This window comes from Marmota flaviventris, chromosome 12, assembly GCF_047511675.1.
Source record: "Marmota flaviventris isolate mMarFla1 chromosome 12, mMarFla1.hap1, whole genome shotgun sequence".
NCBI classification, from domain to species: domain Eukaryota; kingdom Metazoa; phylum Chordata; class Mammalia; order Rodentia; family Sciuridae; genus Marmota; species Marmota flaviventris.
This window is the reverse complement of record NC_092509.1, coordinates 40,396,791-40,418,195: the sequence shown is the minus strand read 5'-3', so window position 1 is coordinate 40,418,195 and position 21,405 is coordinate 40,396,791. Positions and strand designations below refer to the sequence as shown.

Here is a 21,405-nt window from a genome sequence, read left to right as displayed (position 1 = left end):
ACACATCATACATAAATAGAGTATAACTTCTCATTCTTCTGGTTGTACGTGATGTAGACAGTGTAATCATATATGTATATATGGTAATAATGTCTGATTCATTCTGTTATCATTTCCTACCCCCATATCCCCTTCGCTCCCTTCTGTCTAATCCAAACAACCCCTATTCTCTCCACAATTCCCTATTTGTGAGTTAGCATCTGCATATCAAAGAAAACATTTGGTCTTTGGTTCTTTGGGATTGGCTCATTTCACTTAGCATGATAGTCTCTGGTTCCATCCATTTATGGGCAAATGCCATAATTTCATTCCTCTTTAAGGCTGAGTAATATTCCATTGTTTGGGTGTATATGTGTGTTACAATAATATATATAGAGGGGAGAATGAGAGGAAGATGGTGGCGAGGGGAGTGCATTTCCCCCGTGTGCTGCTTCACTGTGTGGGAGTATGACAAGTCAGGCCGGCTAAAGGCTATCTTGTTAGGAATTTCCAGCAATAGTGGGGTGCTCCGGAACCTGGAGGAAGGATTTCCATTGCACGAGGATCGGCTACGGGGACTCAAACGCAAGAGGTTTGTCGCACGGAGGGTAACACTGCTTATTCAGCAAATCGCCCCGCGGCTAGAGTCTGCAGCACGCACTGGGAAACGAGGAGATAGCGACGCAGGGATACAGCGCTGCAGTTTCTGCCAGCTGTGCAAGCACCGTACTCAGGGCTGAATTCTGGGTTCCAGACGGGGGAAGGAAGCGGTCCATCTCAGTTCTCCACACCGGTCAGACCACAGAGGAGGCCAGCGGCCACCATGTTGGAAAGCTGACGTCACCATCCCTGTTTTCGACTGACAGCAGCTCATTCAGCCATAGAACAGGCAATTTCAGGCTGCCATTCGCCTGTGGCTTGCAGACAGATTGCTCGGGCTCAGTGCCTGGGTGCTTCTTAGTGCCTGCTCTTATCGGAGCGAGCACCGAGCGCGGGGCGGCTGAGTTCCGGCTCCCGGAACTGCCCTGGCCCAGGGCTAGGAGCCCGCGGAAACTGCTTCTCGGTCCGGGTCCTGCTGAGGGCCAGTCAGGACTCACCTGTTGCTTTGGTTGCCCGGCAAGGGGAACGAAATGCTGCCATTCGCATAGGATACCAACATGGCAGAGATCTGATGTCATCAGAAAGCGGCGGAGGAGAGAACTTCATCAATACCAGCGGCGACAGAAACAGTTGGTCTCCTGGTGGGGGGGTGAGGCACAGACACCCGAGTCTCTCTCGATTTGTCGTCGAGCCAGAGGGGAGGAGCCGGGCCGCTGCCAGCGCCCTGAGCAGGCCCAGCGGCTCGCGGGCGTGGTGACCGCGTGACCCCAATTGGAGAGGGGGCGGAGCGGAGCCGCCACCCACGCCCGCAAGGTGGGCAGACCCGCGACCCAGTGGTACACGGGCGCGGTAGGAAGGGCAGGGCAGAGCCGCCGCCCGCACTTGCAAGGTAAGCAGACCTGTGACAGACTGGCGGGTCAGGCCCAGCGGCCTGCCAGCGGGGTACACACGTCACCCCAACTGGAGTAGGGGCAGAGCAGATCCTTCTCCCACGCCCGGATCAGGCCCTGCCGGTGTGGTGGTCACGTGACCCCAATTGGAGTGGGGGCGGAGCGAAACTGCCACCCGTGCCCGCAGGGTGAGCAGACCTGTGACCAACCTGCAGATCAGGCACAGCCGTCCGCAGGCGTGGTAGGAGGGGCAGGGCAGAGCCGCCGCCCGCGCCTGCAAGGTAGGCAGACCTGCGACAGTCCGGCGGATCAGGCCCAGGAGCCTGCCGGCATGGTAGCAGAGTCGCCGCCCGTGCCAGGAACAGGCCCAGCGACCTGCCGGCGGGGTAGTCACGACACCCCAATTGGAGTAGGGGCAGAGCAGAGCCACCACCTGTGCCCGAAAGGTGGGCAGATCTGCGACCGACCAGCGGGACAGGCCCAGTGGCCTGCCGGTACTACAGACACGTCACCCCATTTGGAGTAGGGGCAGAGTAGAGCGGCCGCCCGCGCCTGCAGGGTAGGCAAACCTGCAACTGACCGGCGGATCAGGCCCGGTGGCCTGCCGGCGTGGTACACTCGTCACCCCAATTGGAGTAGGGGCAGAACAGAGCCGCCGCCAGCGCCCAGAACAGGCCCAGTGACCTGCCGGCATGGTAGTCATGACACCCTAATTGGAATAAGGAGAGAGCAGAGCCGCCACCCGTGCCTGCAGGAAAGAAACGCAAGCAGTATGAAAAGACAAGGAAAGAAAGGACCACAAGCAATGCAGGTCAACGCAACTTTAGAAGAGGTAACAGCTGCAGCAGATGGAATGTCAGATAAAGAATTCAGGATATACATGCTTCAGATGATCTGGAGTATCAAGGAAGACATTAGACAGCAAAATCAGACAATGAAAGATCACTTCGACAATGAATTACGCAAACAAATCCAGGAAGCAAAGGATCAACTTTACAGGGAGATGGAGGTTATAAAAAACAAACAAACAGAAATCCTAGAAATTCAGGAAGCAATAAACCAACTTAAAAACTCAATGGAGAATACTACCAGCAGAGTAGAACACTTAGAAGATAGAACATCAGACAATGAAGACAAAGTATTTCAACTGGAAAAGAACATAGACAGCTCAGCAAGACTGTTAAGAAACCATGAGCAGAACATCCAAGAAATATGGGATAACATTAAGAGACCAAACTTCAGAGTCATTGGGATACAGGAAGGTACAGAGCTCCAAACCAAAGGAATGAGCAGTCTATTCAACAATTATATATATATATATATATATATATATATATATATATAAACAAATTCTTTAACCATTCATTTGTTGAAGGGCATCTAGGTTGGTTTCATAGTTTAGCCATTGTGAATTGAGCTGACATTAATGTGGCTGTGTCACTGTAGTATGCTTGATTTTTAAGTCCTTTGGGCATATACCGAGGAGAGTGGGATAACTGGGTCAAATGGTGGTTCCATTCCAAGTTTTCTGATGAGTCTCTATACTGCTTTCCAGAGTGGTTGCATCAATCTGCAGTCCCACTAGCAATGTATAAGTGAATCTTTTTTTCCCACATCCTCACCAACATTTATTGTTGATTTTATTCTTTAAAAAAATTTTTTTAAAAATTTGTTCTAATTAGTTATACACGATAGCAGGATGTTGCTTTTATTCTTGATAATTGCCATTCTGACTGGAGTGAGATGGAATCCCAGTGTAGGGTTTTTAAAAATTTTTTTTTATTAGCTGTTGATGGATCTTTACTTTATTTGTTTGTTTATATGCAGTGCTGAGAATCGAACCCAGTGCCTAACACATGCTAGACTAACGCTCTACCACTGAATCACAACCCCAGCCCCTCAGTGTAGTTTTGATTTACATTTCTCTAATTGCTAGAGATGTTGAATGTTTTTCGATTGTATTTATTTTTTCTGTGATCAATTGTATTTCTTCTTCTGTGAAGTGTCTGTTCAGTTCCTGTGACCATTTATTGATTTTTTTTTTTTTTTTGGTGTTAGGTTTTTTGAGTTTTTTATATATCCTGGAGATTAATGTGGTACTTTAAATTTCTAATTCCAGGGTCCCATAAGGTTTTTTCTTATCTTTTGGTCTTTTGACTTTTTTTTTTCTTTTTTGAAAAACTTATCAGCTTTAATGATATATAAAATCCACCCTTTTAAAGTATTCAATTCAGTGATTATGGTATAATCATAGTTATCACCATATCCAATTTTAGAAATATTATCATTTGAAAAAGAAATGTTGTACCCGTTAACAGTCATTCCTTGTTCCTCTCCTTTTAGACCCTGGTGATCACTTTCTGTCTGTGTGGATATTTTATGTAAATGTAATCATATAATCACATAAGTTTAATATAAGTGTAGTCACATAATATGTGGCCTTTAGTGACTGGCTTCTTACATACATAGTATCTTCAAGGTTCATCCATGTATTTTTTATATTTTAGGCACATCTAACTCATTTTTAAGTCTTTCTACAAAGTAAATTTTAAGACCAGTGACTTTTTTTAAGACCTCTGATTTGATAAACATCTACCCTTTCTTACCCCAACATTAAGGATTAACCTTATTTCTCATCCCACCCTGGCCTGAAAACCGTAACTTAAAATACATGTGACCATTGCATTCAGAAATTAATGAGATAGTAGACGATGTTATTTTGATGAACCTCTTCCATGGCTGCAGAAGCACTGAGGCAGCAACAGACTTTGAGGGGAAGCTTCCTGAGGGAGCGGGCAGCTGGGAGCTGTTGCCTGCAGCCTCGGTGCCATCACGAACCCTCTGCCTCTTATCCTGCCAGTCCTTGACGACTGTATTTCTGGATTCTACCTCGTAGCCAGAACTATGATGAGAAAAATTACTTCTCATTCTAGAAGTAATGCATGTTATGCTTGGAGCCGTCATGAAGCCGAGACTTGACTTGGGATTGAAGTAAATTATGAGTGTACTTACTCTGTAGTTTCCTCATGCTTGACTCACAGTAGAACAGAGTTCTGTCTCAGGATGGCATTTTCTCAATTTTTAGTTTAGTTTTCCTCTTTCCTTAGCTCCATGGCTCAGTGTTTTTGTTTTTGTTGTTTTATTTTATGCCTTTCCTTGCTATTAAAAACTGATCTTGCTAAAAGCTGCTTATTCCTTTTCTTACTTTCCATGGAATATTAGTTTACTAACATCTTGAGGTCAAGGATATGAGTTTCTTTTTCTATTTTTTTTTCCTTTTTTGTGACTGTGTGGCACCTGGTGGTATAGGAGAATGATGAGGAGCCTTCCTCTGCTCACCCAGAGGCTTCCACAGGGTGCACATTCTCCTGACTCTAAGTGCTTCTGCCCTTTCTGACAAGTGGGTTTGTGTAGGCTTCACAATGCCAGACTGTCCTCAAGTTCAGTTCTACCCCACAATAGCTATGTGAATGAGAAAGAGAGACTCTTGTAAAATGAGGGAAAGACACGTCCCTTTTTTGGTTCCATGGAGACTGTACATTGAGTGTTTAGTAGGTGGCAGAAGGTGAGCGAAGCAGCCTCTTCCTCCACTTCTCCTGTGCTCTTGCCTATGATGTTCTGCACCTTTAGCCCTTAAGTTAGCTCTTAATAAAAGAACTCTAGTGCAGATTTCATTTGTGCTCCAAAGAAGCTGCAGATAGAATCCTGTGTCTTCTATGAAGCTCATAAATTGCTTCCTTACAATTAGGATTAAACAAAAAAAGTTATGGAATTTTCGTTTTTAGAGATTTCACTAATAGCGCTTCCAAAAAAAAAAAATTCACCACTTTTCATTTTTCTTTTTAGCATTACTTGGGATGGAACTCAGTACCTTGCACATTCTAGGCAAGTGTCCTACCACTGAGCTACATCCCTAGCCCTTCCAATTGCTTTCCTCTAATAATATTACCTCATTTTTTGATGCTTAATTTTTATTTGGTCTTCTCAAGCTCTAAGAAGTTGGGTCATTTCATTCATTTACCGAAACTGGCACGTTAAAACACAGACTCTTTTGAGTGTTACTCAGTGGCCTAACCTTGTTTATTGAGCACTGTATGTGCTGAGCATTTTATAAATACTATCCTGTGTAGTCTTCACAGCATCATAGTAAGGGGTAGGTTCTGATTTCTGTTATTTCACAAATGAGGACACTGACGAGGTTAAGCCTAAGGGGACCTTGTATTCTGTTTCCCAAGCAAGGATACTTGAATGTGAAAGGGTGTGCTATTACTTTCTGTTCTAGGAAGACAGGGTAAACTAGGATGAACCCCAGCAAGCCAGAACATATATGAGTTCTGCTTGAGTAACTTGCCCAATTCACATGGCTAATCAGTGACAGAACTAAACCTAGGTACTAGGCCCTCTGACTCCAGCCCTATGCTTGCCCAGCCTGTATATGGGGTCTTACCACATTACCTTTGGCTCCTTGGTTCTGCCAGCCACTGTTGCACTTCAGTGTGCCTGAGCATGTCAGCATTTCACAGCCCAATGGCACAGGCCTTTTCAGTGAACTCCTATGTACCAGCTGTTTGACACACTCACACTTTCTGCTGTGTTGTGGCTGCTGTAACCACGCTGTCATCACCACCTCACAGAGGACCCTGCTGCCATCATGGAAGCAGACTTGCTGGGTTGGTGGCAGGAGTATGAGCACATCAGTCCCAGGGATGGATCTTTTCCTCAATTGCTGATTTAAGGAAGCTATCCACTTTGTACCTCCAAGACCATTAGAGTCTAGGCCGTAGGCAGAACATACATGAATGGGCAGAAAATGACAGTGGAATGTGATCATTGCTGTGGAGGGCAAGCCAGGGCGCACACAGAACACACAGGAGGGACCCACAGCCCAGATGGGTCCTGTGGTGGAACACATCTTGGGGAAGGACTGAGTTCTGAAGGATGAGTGAGGTCAGGGAAGGACAAAGACATTTGGGGGTATGGTATGGAAAGTTTTGGAGAGCACAGACTCGTGAAGAACTACAGTTAGGAAGGAGTGAGGTGAATGAAGCTTTGAGCTCAGGTGTCTTAGATTTGATCTTAGAAATGTTACCTCATTTCTTTGACCTCCTTTGACTGTCTGTAGAATGGGAATTCTATGTGCTGTGCAGGGTGTGTTTATATGCTGTAAATAAATTGATGTAAAGCAACCCAGAACACTGATGGCTCATATTTTTCTAATTTTATTTGGGCAACTAAATATATAGTCCAACAGGTTTTATGTATTAGGGGATCTTGATGTAAATAATAAAACTATTTTGTATTAGAGACATTATGTAAATAAGTAGGCTAAAAAATCTTGTTTCAGTGTTGCTCTAAAATTCTATTATTCAACATATTCATAATTTAAGTTGTAAAATATACATTATTTCAAATACATAAACTTTTTAATTTCTTTAGAAAGATCCATAATTGGTCTTCTCACAGACTATTTCCTGTTCCCCTTCTAAGTGGAGGTTATGTTTGTCTCTGTGATATTTTTCTCTCATTAAGATGATTGTCCTTCTTGGGGAAATCTCTGTATCTATAGATCTATAGACATCTCTGTATTGGTATGCCCATTCTTTTCTGATAAAACATTGTCTTGGGAATTTTTTTTATATTCTAACACATGATTACATTAGGCATAAAAACATTACCATCACTCTTTTTGACATGACTAACACATTTTTTCCTACTTATTAAGTGCAGATGTAATATCTATAACCTATGTTGCAGCCCTGCTCTGAGTATATACAAATATTAGCTCAGGTGCTCCTCATAATGACCCCTCATGGTAATAGAAGGGGCTATTATTTTTCTCTTTCTTCTACAGGTAAGGAAACTTAGGTGCAGAGAGGGGAGGCTAAGTAGCTTGCCCAGTTCACACAGGTAGTTACAGTGGGTTAGATTCGCACAAAAGAGTTGTGGCTTTAGCACCTTCCGTGCTGTGCTTTTCTCTGGTGATCTTAGTGCTGTTTTTTTGTTTTGTTTTGTTTTGTTTTTTTAATTGTTTTTGTTGTTGTTGTTTGTTTCTACTAGCGAAGATTAGAAAATCAGTGGGAGGGTCTTAGTGTGTTTCACATATACGTACAAGCATACCGATTTTTCAGTATCATGGGACAGCTGAGTTAATAAAATATTTTGACTAAACCTAGCACTAGCCAGCACACTGTGCTAATTTAAAAAGTTTAACAACTACAGTACACCTGGTGAACATATAATGCTTCCTTGTTGCATTGTAGAGTTTCAAAGCTGTGTGCATGATGAGGCACCCTGAAAACCAGAAAACTTTATAACTTAACCCTTATGGTTTTATTAAATTTAAAAACTGTTACATAGTTTGAAAACTGAGTTGGTGTCTCCTTAGAAAATAAAGGCTTTGCTACGTTAGCCCTTTTTTTGGGATGCAGAAACTGAACAACTGGGTGATTCTGAGGCCAGGACTGGGCGGGTTCCTTGGTGTGACTGGTTTGAGTTAACCCTCTGACCCTTAGGACTGTGCATGTAGAGGGGTGTTTCTGCCCCTTAGGTCACATGTTGATTTCTTAGATTATGAGGATGCAGACTGTGCTCACCCAAGTGAATCACTTATTTCTTCTGACTTCATGCCTTATGTCTTCTTAGGGAAGCTGGTTGTTCTTTGAAGTTCCATCACATTTTAATGTTAAAGGAATTTGTATCAGAGGAAATAGTTGAAACCTCACAAGAAATGAAAGTATAAAATACTGTCTTTTTGCTTCATTGTTGGGATTATTAAAATTATCCCATATTTCTACAAATTCATTAACAAACACATCAATTAATAACTGGATTTTTGTGTCAAACATTGTATCTATGGGGATTATTGTTTGTAGTAAATTTTGTTTCTGTGGAGAAACTTTCCTAAGATTTTTAAAGCTTGCCACCCATTTTAACAGCTTTTGTTAGAATTTGATTTTTTTTCTTATGTAATTGCATCAAGAAATTAAAGCAAGAAGAATTGTATTAATTCTTTAGAATTGTCTTAATGAGAATGTTGTGATTAATTTGATAGATATGAAAGATGTCATGTTAAAATTAACATTTAAAGTCATAATTTGAACTGTCTATACTCTCTTCATGCCCTTTCAGTATGTATAAAAGTGCAAGCTTAAGCGGGAAGCTGAGAATAAGCCTGATCTTTTCCATTTCCTGACTCTGGTTATTTCCTTCTGACCTGTGTTAAAACCAGTGTTCACAGGGTTATAATGCATCAGTAATGCAGTGCCCTCTAGCTGTATTTTAAGGAACTGGATATACAAAATAGTAACTATCATTGATTATTTAGTTTTGAGAGGAAATTATAATATTGTTCATGTATTTTTCAGGCTGCTGCACATTTTCATAATTTTATTACAGAGAAAACCTATTAAATAGGAAGTAAATGGCAATGTCAAAGTATTTTGGCATTTGGAACCAGGGCATTTGGTCTTTAATTGATCTTAAGATTTTCTTTACTAAATTCATGAACTGAGGGTTTTGCTGGAGGTAGGCAAGCCAGGCAGGCGATTTTATGACTCCTGAGGATACTTGACAACATCAATATAGAATCAGGCAAGAGGAAATTGTTTGCATGATTCTTTCTCATCAAGAATAGATGTCTACTAATTGTACTTCCCAAATTGTTATCCAAAGTCCGCTTAGCATTCAAGTAGGTGCAATCAATAAACAGTTTTAAAAATTGTTTTCTGTATCATTACTATTCAGAAGTAGTTCTCCATTCTAAAATTCTCTGCAGAACTCAAAACTTGTACATTTGTGAAAGAACCACTTTTTACTATCTACAGGTTATAAGCTGGTTGTATTTCCAAAGTTTCAAATAATTTCCTCCTTCAAAATGCATTTTGTTCCTATCAAAGATATACATTTCTTTGTAACTTGCTAAAATTTAAGTGGATTAGCAAGGAAATTCTAAATCAACCTTGACTGCATTTCCTTGGCTCATAAGTCAACTATACCCCAACAGTGGATTCTCGTCTTGATCTTAATGCATAAAATAAGTTGCCACCTCAGTTATGGGCTTTCATTAACATAGTGAGCAGTGCATTCCATGTTTTACTCAGGCCCCAAGGCAGATGATTTTATGGACTCTGAAAGGTACTCTTTGATTGCAAAGGTTTACTGTTCTCCCATGAAAGTTTGGGGCTAGGAATGGTGTTGGAGACTTATGTGTGAAAGAACTGAAGACTCATTTTATAATCAAATTTTTTTGTTCTGTTTTTGGTGGTAACATTTCTCACTAAGACATTCTTTCTCTGTGTTCTGATCTCATTTAATAGGGGGCGATATTCCTTGGAAGAATTTATAGCTCTCTGTAATTATCTTTGTCTTGTTGCTGTTGTTTTCTAGCATCCTCCTGGACAAATTACAAGGAAATACAGCTCCTGCTCTACTATTTTCCTAGATGATAGCACAGTCAGTCAACCAAACCTCAAGTATACAATTAAATGGTGGGTATACAGATTTTTGCCTAACTGAATGCCTTTCTATTTCTTAATTTGATGGCTAAGCTGGTTGGTTATGGGATCTGGAGTAATGAGATTGGCTGGGGAGGAGAAGCTAATTTACTATTTATGTCAAAGGTTAACATTTTAAATTATTTTAAACGTACATAACCTAGTATATATTTTTTAATTTTTGTGTATACTTTTTACCCTTTCATTTTGATTGACGCTATCCCGGCATATCTTTGCTAATATTTTACCTTCTAACTAAAACATGGCTCCTGTAGTCCCAATTTAAAATCAGGGCTGTAGTAGGAAGCCCACCTGGTACGATGAGAATGTACTTGGCCAGAGCTGGGAGATCTGACTTTCGCTAAGAGAAAGGATTTGAGTAGAATCTTTCTCTCTCTCTCTGTGTGTGTGTGTGTGTTGTGGTGCTGGGGATCGAACCCAGGGCCTTTTGCATATGAGCCAAGCACTCTACCAGCTGAGCTATATTCCCAGTCCTATGTGGGTTTTTTTTAGTTTATTATTTTGAATGGAGTTTAAGAGGGAGAAAGTAGAGTCTTTGGGTCTCATCCTTTCCCTTTGGAAGCTTTGGTTTTCTCATTAAGAACCAGGGGAATACTGGTCTTTGCTATAAGATCTCCACCTTATTGAGCATTGTGAGAACAACCACCTTTAGAAGGTACCGCAGATAACTTGATGTCTGTACTCAGCAGCCCAACTGTGAAAAATCTGGGATATTTTCTCTCTACTTGTTTAAGAAAGTATGCATTTAACAACAATTCATGTTAGCATATGGAATAAGTGTTGCAGTTTCTAAATACGAAGGGTGCTATTTCCATGACCACATTTTCAGATTTAGAAGCCCTATTCTGAATGGGACCACACGTGCAATCACAGCTTCTTTTAGACAGTGAAGATTGTAAGCGTCTTCCATGGACAGAGTCCAGTCCGGATGGGAGGTGGAAGACAAGACCACTGAGTGAAGGTGCCTGATTATGTAGAGTTCCCTTCTCTCCTATAGGATTGTATGCATCCAAGATGTAAATGGAAATGTAGCCTCTTCCCTCATTGCCCCAGCATTTAGAATCATGGTAAATGGTTTTTACTCCTTAGCACCTTGGTCGTAACCAGAACAAGTGAGAGATGGTGATTTTGCCAGAAGGATTCTGGGCATAAACCCAAACAGTTAGCACTTGAAGCTGGAAAGAGACGTATTCTAGCTATGCAGTGAAGCTATCTGTGTGACCTTGCACACAGAAGGTAGAGCCCTCATTACCCTTGAGCAGAAGCTTACTACTGGGAAATGAATAGTATAGTACCTCTTGGAGGTATTTTCTAGATTAAATGATTAGGACTTGGGAGAGAAAAGTGGGAAGTCCTGAAAAATCTGTGTACCATTTGGCTCTGGGCTCCTGCTTAAGCTCTGAAGAGTCCAGAATGAAAGCTGCCCACCTTCCTGTAATACTGAGATCCTTTTCCCAGGAAGTGAGGCAGAGTAGAGGAGAATGGTGGTCAGTGGGAGCTCTTGAGATTGTTAAGTAGATCTGACTCAATTCTCAACACGGACACTTGGGAACCTGGTGGGAAAACTGGGTGACAATTTATATTTCAGTCCTCAGGTATGGAAAGTGCAAGCACCTAAGTTACAAAAGTGTGTAAATGAGTCACTAGTTCCAGCTTTGGCAGCACTGGGAGCTTAAGAAGCACACTGACATTTGATGTCCTTCCATGTGTCCTGTACATATCCCGGAGTCTGGAGTGTGGCCTGGGTATCTAGACTTTTCATCCTCCCACGAAGATTATAATAGGCAGCGAAGGTTGAGGACTCCTGATGTGTAAGGGATCCGTTGCCCTCCCCTCACCCACCAACATTAACTGCAGGTTAATGAATAGAGGGAAAAGAAACTGAAAGCAAGAACAGTTAGGAGTAGGTGACTGGAGACAAGGGCTCTGTAGAAACGGTGACTTCCCTGACTCAAAAGACATCTCTGCACCTCCAAAACTTGAAATTCCTTTAGTCAGTAGTTCAGTTTCTCTAAAAAGCATCCTTAAAATATATGTTTGGGATCAGAGTAGGTGAGCCCTTACTGAAGTGGTGCCATCAGAATTATTCTGGCAAAACCACCATCTCTCACTTGTTTTGTTTATGGCTAAGGAGCTGAAGAGTAAAAAACATAAACAGGTGTTAGTAGATCTGGCTGAGTTCTCCAGCCAGGTCCTTTGATACTGTACAAAGAAGGGGACACACTGAAGGGAGAGGATCTGAATGCCAACCCAATCTACAGTTTTGCTTAAAACTTATTCTATACTTCTCAAATCAAAAACTCTTATTTTCCGTTCTCTGCCTTCCTAAATTCAAGACCCTCTTACTCCCTGTCTTTGACATTAAAATTGATAACAAAGTCATTAATACTGTAGTTCATTCTGACTGTGGTCATCAGTATGCTGAACTTGCATCCCACACCAATTATGACCTTGTTTCTGTGAGAGTATGCTCTTAGTTCCAAACCTTTGGTTCATTCACTGATGTTTGGAAGACAAACCATCTGTAAATTGGGGATTGGAAAAATTAACAATTTACATACTTTAATAAGGCTCAGGTTGGAGAGTTGAGGGTGGTATAACCATCATAAAGTATAAAAAGTTTGGGCACTCAAACAATCTCATTATTTTTGTAGGCATAATTTCTTATTTTGAGAACTTGATTTGCCTGTCTTTGCCCTAAATACCAACAGCTGTGGTATGAATTTAAAGTTTGCCAACTACACTCCATGCTTCCCCAGCCAACTCTTCTGCACCAAATTTTGTAACAGTTATAGGCATTATGATCAAAGAAGAGTATAGGGTGGTAGAGAGCCCATTTACACAACTAGCCAAGTTGTCTGTGGCCTTTAGCCTCTGGGGGTTAAAGAATAGATAATTACCTGCCACCTTCATCTCCACTGTAATCCCTTCTGTGCTAATAGAACCTACAACTTCTTGATTAAAGAGGTCTTGGGAATGCCATATTGTTTGCTAATAACTTAGCTCTAGGAAAGAAATAAGGCAGGGCAATGCCAACAATCACAAATCTGTTTTATTTTCTTGGAACGAAAATAGCATTTCTTCCTTTCTATATGGCAAAAGGAGCTGAGCAAAACCTTTAGTCTAAATGTACTTTTGTTTCCCAGGTTGGCTCCAGGCCATTCTAGTGAAATCTCACCATTTTCTGAGGCTGTGGCAGAACTGACCAGGCTGTTGAAGCTGGTCATTTGGAATGAAGCCTATAGTCTTGAGACTGACCTGGTTGTCCACTGGCTACCCTTTTTCCCAGCAATTGCATCATTTAGAAAGACTAGCTAAACTGGTCTGTAGGGCTATACTATGCGTGAATCCTCTGCACAGTGTCCTCACTTTCCAAGATATAACCTTGAATGGAAATTGGCCTACAGAACAGCTCTTTCCTCAGGATATGTTAGGCCTTAATAATGCCCAGTCTTATCTTTGGAGATGACCTAAGGAGTTTATTTGGAGTCCTGACATAAGGAGTTTCACCATTCTGCACAAACCAGAGACCTTTTGATAAGGGAAGAATGATAATAAAAACTTTTCATTTTATGAATTTATATTTGAGATAATGCTTTTAATATGTTTTGTTTTATTTCATTTCATAATAACAATTCTGTAATGTGGGTTGTATTGTCCTAATTTTTATAGGTGAGGAAATGAAAGCCTGGAGAAGTAAATTAGCCCTTGGGTTTTGAACCCAAGTTTGTCTGACATTAGTCCATGGATATATTTCTCCTGTGTCATGTTCCCTTGCAGGCAAGATCAAGAAACATTTTCTTTCTAATCAATCAAAGATATTAAACTAATCACTACAATAAACCCAGTCATATAACATTCCATTTAAATCTGACATCAGATTATAAAAGCAGTTCTCCCAGTGTGACTGTTAAATGAATAAAGCAGTATCTCCCCAACCCCCCAAGAGGCAACATAGTAGAACAGAAGGGCACAAAACCATTATTTAAGTCAGAAATCTTAGCATCTATTCTCTGAAACTGAGTTTTTTCATTTAAAAAAAAAAAAAGGATCAGTAACATCCACTATTTTCTATAACAAGACTGAGGTATTAGTATATGTGAAAACATTTTATGAACCTAATAATAATCATTATTTTTTTTTTTTAAGCTTCTGAAGCTCTTTCACACCAATTACAATTCCCTCATCAACTTAAATGCTTTGGAGATGTTATGAGAAAGAGACACCATTTTCTCATGAGTACTTTTAATACTTACTCAAAGCATTTGAATGAATAGATCTAGAATGAGATTTGGAAGAATATAAGTTTTGTGTTAGAGCACGATTAGCTATCATCATTTGGGGCTGTAGATAAACAGCTAAGCACTTTGGAATTCAAGATGTGTATTCAAATCTCTGAGCTGGTGGCTCTGCAGTCATCTCTCCATGTTGGTTCCCTGCTTGGAAGTTTCAAGCTTTGAAAAATCTATAACTTTGAGAAAACTATATTGGTTGATGTAGCCAATTAGCTCTTTTTAGCTAAAAAGTTTTAAAACTTTTTAGAAAGACAATTTTTGACTGCCTTCGTACATTTTAAAGTAAAGCAGAAAGAGTGGAAGAATCTTGACAGTTTATAAAAAAGGGAATTACAAAAGATTGGCTAGTGCTCCGGTACAGCTCAGTGCTAGAGCACTTGCTTAGCGTGTGCACGGCCCTGGGTTCAATCCTTTGTACCACTCACATATGAATAATTCTGCCAACTTGAATATATGATCAAAATACTGTTTTCCTATCCAGTTGGAGATATTTTTTTCCAAAACATTCAAGGTGAGGGTCAACAAGTGTGAGATAAAACAAACACTTGTGGGGAGGTGTGTTGATATAGGTTTTCTGCAAAGATATTTGGCAGTATGACTGTAGACCAAGGAATTCCAATTACTGGATGTTTTCTTGTGAAATAATATAGTTACAGATTGCATAAATATTTATCTGTGAGGATGTTTACTATGGTGTTAATTGTAATTGATGAATATGAGAAACAGATGTATAATGGTAGGGGGCATGGTTAAGTACATTATGAAATATAATCAGCCATTCAAAATCATGGTTTTGAAGAATATTTTAATGATTAGAAAAAATTTTAACATGAAAAGGATAAAATGGAAAATAAACTTTTTTGTTTACATACATATAAATAGCTAACTACATTTCTCAAGCTAATAGCAGTTGTCTTTGGGCGAAGGGATTATTTTTTCTTATAGTTTTCTGTATTATATTTCCTTATAGTTTCCAAAATTTTCATGCTGAATACAAATTTATATGATGAATATAATATATTTAATTGTCAAAAAACATTTTATAAGAGAAAAATTCAGGGAAAAGAGAATGCAATTATTTATTAAATTGCATCTTTTCAATTTTAGAGTACAATTTTAAGATAGTGCTACAAATAAGTTACAGTGCCATTTTAGCAAGTGAATGAATAAAATGTGTAGTTTTTTAAGAGGTTATTGATTTAAGAGAAAAAATAGCAAACTGCTGTAGGTGATACATTTTTCTGGTAGTTATAAAGAAAGTACCAATTTTTTAAACCTCAGTACAGAATAACTTGGAGATTTCTAAAGATGTTAATTTGTACCACCTGTCTTTTACATAATTCCTGTATTTTGCAAGTGAGAAAAGCTTAAAATTTCTTATAGAGCAGTTTGTTTCTAAATGTCACTTGAAGTTCTGTTGTTTCTAGAAAAGATTTAACAGTTTCTGGGGATGAGTACCAGACTGATTTAATTTGAAGAGTGCATTCTGTTGAGCAGCATTCTGAATGAAATGGCATTATTCAGATGGGTTGTTGGGCTTTTATTTAAATTTAAATACTGATGTTCAGACTGATAGTAGATAATACCTGAAAGCTTGAATACAATGATGAAATGTTGAATTCCTCTCTTTTATTTTACAGTGTAGCTCTTGCAATATATTACCACATCAAAAACAGGTATGTGTATGATTAACTTGGTACTAAAAGCATCACACATATATTATATTTTTCCTGTTGTTTCCTATTATGTTCTAATTGCTTCAATCTTTGAATATTATATTTTTATATTTTCATAGAATTTCTAAAAGTAGTATAATTTACCAAAACTTTGCAGGTAAGTACTAAACTACTTCTGAATCAGAGGAAGCCAGATGGGTGTTTATGGTTGAAACCAGCAAAATGGAACAAAAGTACTGGATAATATTCAGCTTCCTCTTCATTCTTTATTTTCTATATAATGTTTAAGCATTATGTAGAATTCTTCCATAAACATTAACATGAAAAAACTAAATTTATAGTTTGAATTCAGTCAAGAAAATTTTGGTGTATGCTTAGGCATAAATTGTAGGAGTCCTGATATACCAGTGTATGGCAGTGATTCAGTTAAATTAAAAAGTCAGCTCAAATAGGGAATAAAATAAAAATCTACCTTAAATATTTTATTTCAACATTAAACATGTAAAAACACATATGTTTGTGAATTTAAAAAAATTAAATGTCAAAAAACTGTTGCTTCAAGCTTGGGACTTTTAGCCTTGTTCATAATTTATCTTTTCCAAATTGTTTTTTCTTGAAAGTGAGAACCTTAAAGACATTCATAAAACATTCTGAGCGTAGAATCTTTTAGGTTTTGACCACATCTAATCTACAGCAAATTTATTTTCAGTGATTTTTCTTTTATTGAGTTTCCCTAAAGTGTCCTCTTAGTTTGCACAAGCATAAAGCCACTCTTCCTGCAGTCATATTTTATTGATTAAGGGAATAGTTACATATAAGAGTATAGCAAGTACAGCTGGTATGCACTGGTTTGGGAACAAGCAGAGCAGCAATATGGTAGGCATGGATCTCAGCTGGTGGGTGCAGATTACCTTCAGCCTGTTCAATAGGGAGAGTTGTGGGAAGCTGGTGAAGTGCAGGGTGTGTGGAAGAGCTTCCCTTGAATGTGTTCTGGGAAACTGAAGCAAACACCTGGGGAAGTGTTTTCTAGAGTAACTTATTTTCTAGATAGTAATTGTGATCATGGTTCTATATGGTGCTTGAGAATTTTGGATGTAAGAACTTAACAAATGGAATAGTCTTAGAACTCTTGAAGTAGAATAACTGGAAGTGTAAATTTTGTCTTGTTATTTCTATGATAGAAGGTCAAACTTTTTTTAAACATTTAAGCGTTCAATAACAATGCAGTATCATTAGTGAAACTCAGATGTGCTTTCAAACTAATTTTGCATTAGCATCTCTTAAGAGATTTCTCAGTTCTTGGTTTTTTATTCCCTGTGCTGGGGATTGAACTCAGGGATGGGCACACACACTATATCACTGAGCTATACTCATAGTTCATATTTATTGGTTCTTAGACTTTGATGGATCCCAAATTTAGTTAGCCATAATTGATAATAGTAAGAACCAATTTTATGAAGTGTTTATTCAAACTACTATTGTCTGTTTTATATGTATTATGTCATTTTAGAGTTTTATTAACTCCAAGAGGTAATATTGGTAGTGTCTCCATTTTATAAGTAAGGAAGTTGAGGCACAGAGAAATTAAATAATGAGTTTTAGATGATACAGCTAGTAAATTGGACAATTCAGAATTGAACCCAAACAGTCTACCACCTTGAACTGTATTTGTTTTGCTCTTCTAGATTATTGGTGAGAAATTGGGCCAAAATTGAGTGGAAGTGTAGGAAGTTCACTTGAAAAAGTGAACATTTATGAATAAGCAGTATTAACCTGCAGAGTAGAACCTGCAGTCTTTGGGAAAGGGGAGGCACAACTGTATGCAGACCTCCTCAGTAAATGATGTTGAACAGCTGTCGTGCTAGTGGTAGATCCGTTAGCTTGAGAGAGATGGTGCTGTTCAACTAGAATACATGAAATAGTCTACTTCTCAAGAGGATACAGTTTTCTCCCCAGAGTTAGCTCATGTTCTTCATCTTCATTTGTATTTCAAATTTTTGTTTTCATTTTTTGAATTACTTTTGGGGACTGTCTCTCTAGAGTGCTAGATGACTTTTCAGGAGCTCTCATTCATCAGGAAAATTGAACAGGGCCCTTGACTGCCTGAGGAAATGGTGGGTGGGTAGGCCAGGCTTTGTGTCTTAAAAACCTATAAGGAAGGCATGGAACGTTGCTTGTTCTTCATAGCTGGAAGTGTACGGAGCCTGGTGCTGCTCCCAGAAAGAGCTGTTTCTGCTCCAAGACTCCACCATCAGGTTGAACCCTTCTTTCACTGAAGTCTGTCTCAGTTGATGATGCTTTTCATGTTGTCAGGTGCAGGTGGGTACATGCAGGGTTTAACACAGTGCCTATTATGCATATGCAGAAATGAAATTGAGCCATTTTGTTAGCCCTTTCTTTTTTATTTTTATACAGATGGTAAATTTATAAACCAAAAACTGTCATATTTGACATGCTGAATGTGTGTTAGGGACAGATCTGTAGCCTTCTAATGTTCGTAAGCCTAACTGACATTGGAAGCACAGAATATGGTAATTATATGTTGTAACCCATAAGCACTGATTTCCAAATTTGGTTTTTAAAGAAAAAATTTTAGGCAGAACTCAAATTACATAAAACAGATGAAGTGAGCTGTCACTGGTGAGATGTAGGTGGTCCCTGCAGAGGCCAGCAGCCTGAGGCACTGTGTAGATAGTGAAACCAGCACTTTAGATGGTCTTGTGCATTTACCAGCCTGGTAACAACCACTCATTCTTTTATAAGTTTATAGATTATTAAGTGAAGGGCTGGACATATAGCTCAGTTGGTATAGTGCTTGCCTTGCAGGCACAAGACCCTAGGTTCTAATCACCACACACACACACACACACACACACACACACACACCAAAAAAAAAAAAAAAAAGAAAGAAAAGATTTTTAAACGAGTGCATACTCACTCAATGTGTTTTCAACATAAAATTATGAAAACTTAATGAAGTTGCCAAACTGCATGTTGTGAATACTGCCTATACTGAACTCTAGGACCCAATGAATGTTATTCTGGAATTGTTTCCCATCAACCATCATAGGGTAATGGCTTTCCTAGATCTGTCAGTCTTTGCTCAGATGTTAAAAAGAAAAAAGAAAAAGAAATAAGACGTTAAAGGAACTTTAAGTCTTTTGCTTATATTTGGTTCATTTGAAAATTCAGAAAATATAAATATTTGCTTCATTTACCTAAATGTTTCAGTTCATGACCTATATGTACATGTATTTTTTTAAACAAAAATACTTGAAACAACTCATTATTCACAAATAACCAAAAGCATCTCTTAAATTTAGCACTGTTTCTGTCTCTTGAAATAGTTGAGTCAAAATGTGTGTTTGTTTTATTTTTAATGATATTTTTTCTTGCAGAAAGTAAACTCTGTTTTTCTACTATTTTTCCCACCAGGGACCCAGATGGAAGGATGCTCTTAGATATTTTTGATGAAAACCTTCATCCTCTTTCGGTAATCTCCTCTGTGTATTTCATGAGATTGTTTATTTTTTGTTTGCTCCTATTGAGTGATCAATCATCTGAAAATATTTCCTTCCTCAGAAATCCGAAGTGCCACCAGATTATGACAAACATAACCCAGAGCAGAAACAGATATACCGGTTTGTTCGAACACTGTTTAGTGCTGCTCAGCTGACGGCCGAATGTGCCATTGTCACCCTGGTGAGTGCATTCAGGATGACTGCAACAGTCTCCACACTGGCTGGGCCTGAGCCTGTAGCTATAGTTCAACAAAGTGGGGGGGCATGTAAGGGATCTTTACAAGGTTACCCTTGGAAAACTATGGTATAAATTTCAGTGGTACCTTTCTGGGAGATTAGAATATAGATCTCCCAAAAGAAGGTGTGAAGTCTATCGCATAGTTCACACCTAAAGTCATTTGTGGAATCACATTCAGCATCAGTAAATGCTGAAATGTTAAGTGCTGATAAATAGAGCAGTTGGCTCAGGGGGAGTAAGGACCAAGGTCACTTCCTCTTAACATCTGGTTTTCTCTTGTTCATTCCTTACATTGATTTTAATGATGTTAATAAGTTATGAAAAATATATGCATCCTAAGATGTATGGTTCATGAATGATGTATGATATGATGAATACATTCATCCTACGTGAACATCTATGTGGGAAGAAGGAGTATATATATTTCTAGCCTCTGATTAGTCAATTTTGTATAATTGCATTTATATGGACAATTATATGAAAATAATCTGCATTTTAAGAGGAAAAACTAAAAGTTTATTCTTAGATTCTTAGAACTTTATGGACTTTTAAGATCAAATCTCATTTGGGAAATATATTTTATAGTGGAATTCATTGTCCCTTACCATTTACATTGTGTGAGACTCACAGATAAGAAATAAACTTTTTCTGTGAGTAGCTGGCCTAATAGATCAGAATACCATTCCCTGAAGTTTCTGAGATTATTGTCTAACAGAAATTTTACAGGCATCTAGGGACTCTGGTATCCCTGCCACATTAAGAGCTTTGTGCACTTGGACTAATTTAACAGTAAACTAGTTTGCTTTTTCATTCATCTGCTCATCCAGTTGTTGGTTTATTCCCTCTCATTGAGCTTGCAGGCTAAAGGGCAAAACAGGCATTCAAATAATCATTATGTGATTTGCAATGATTATAGGTTCTGAAATTGTAATTGAGAATTGTGTTTATTCCCCCCCCCCCAAAGGATTTCAGGTTCTGACAAAAATATACAACAGAGCAACAGGGTTGTGATTTTTTAATGTAGGGAGATTGGATTGAAGGGCTGAAAAAAATCAGATGAAACTATCAATGAAATTAGACTAAAATTCATGTCATGAAGAAAGATTTATTTTGAAACTGCTTCAGTGAAAAATGGTGATTTTTTTTCAACCTTTAATTCCTATGAAAAATAAGGCTTGACTATGACCTGATATTTCCCTTGTTTATATTTATTATTAGAGTGAAGGAGAGGGTGAGTGACCTGTGGAATATAGGGCTAACATTTAAATGCCTGCAGTTCACCCAGTTTCCACAGAGGTCTGGAGAGAACATTTAAAGTACATCCCCCATTGTCCTTTGATGTCACTGAGAGTGACAGAAGGATTGACTAGTTCGTGTCTTTGGATTACGTAGGAGTGGCACATTGTGAATAATTGTAACTACTGAAGTCTTCACTTGCCCTTCGAGGTAAACTGGTAGCTTAGGTAGGATACTAGTTTGTACTGCGGTTTTGTGATGACCACCTGGAGAAGAGCAGTTCTCCTATATGGTGGCTTACCACTGCAGCCATCTTCTGGCTGTTGCTTACCTTGACCAGGATGCATTCTGAATGCTGTGGGCAAAAGGCAGACAGATTCATCCTCTGACAGAGACCCTAGTTTGTTTGCTTGTGTCCCTAAGAGTTAGAAGCAGCCATTCAGGGTAGATGTGGTCT

At 39.1% G+C, this 21,405-nt stretch overlaps 1 protein-coding gene across 2 annotated transcripts in view; it reads left to right on the top strand.

The window, feature by feature from the left end:
* The window catches only part of Ccny (cyclin Y), a 217,834-nt gene that overhangs the window by 163,618 nt on the left and 32,811 nt on the right, over positions 1 to 21,405 (top strand). For both annotated transcript variants that reach the window (XM_027928482.2, XM_071599877.1), the window contains exons 4-7: positions 9,855 to 9,955; positions 15,918 to 15,953; positions 19,389 to 19,446; positions 19,536 to 19,655. In XM_027928482.2, the coding sequence (XP_027784283.1) occupies positions 9,855 to 9,955; positions 15,918 to 15,953; positions 19,389 to 19,446; positions 19,536 to 19,655 (315 nt within the window). The remainder of the gene's footprint in view (positions 1 to 9,854; positions 9,956 to 15,917; positions 15,954 to 19,388; positions 19,447 to 19,535; positions 19,656 to 21,405) is intronic.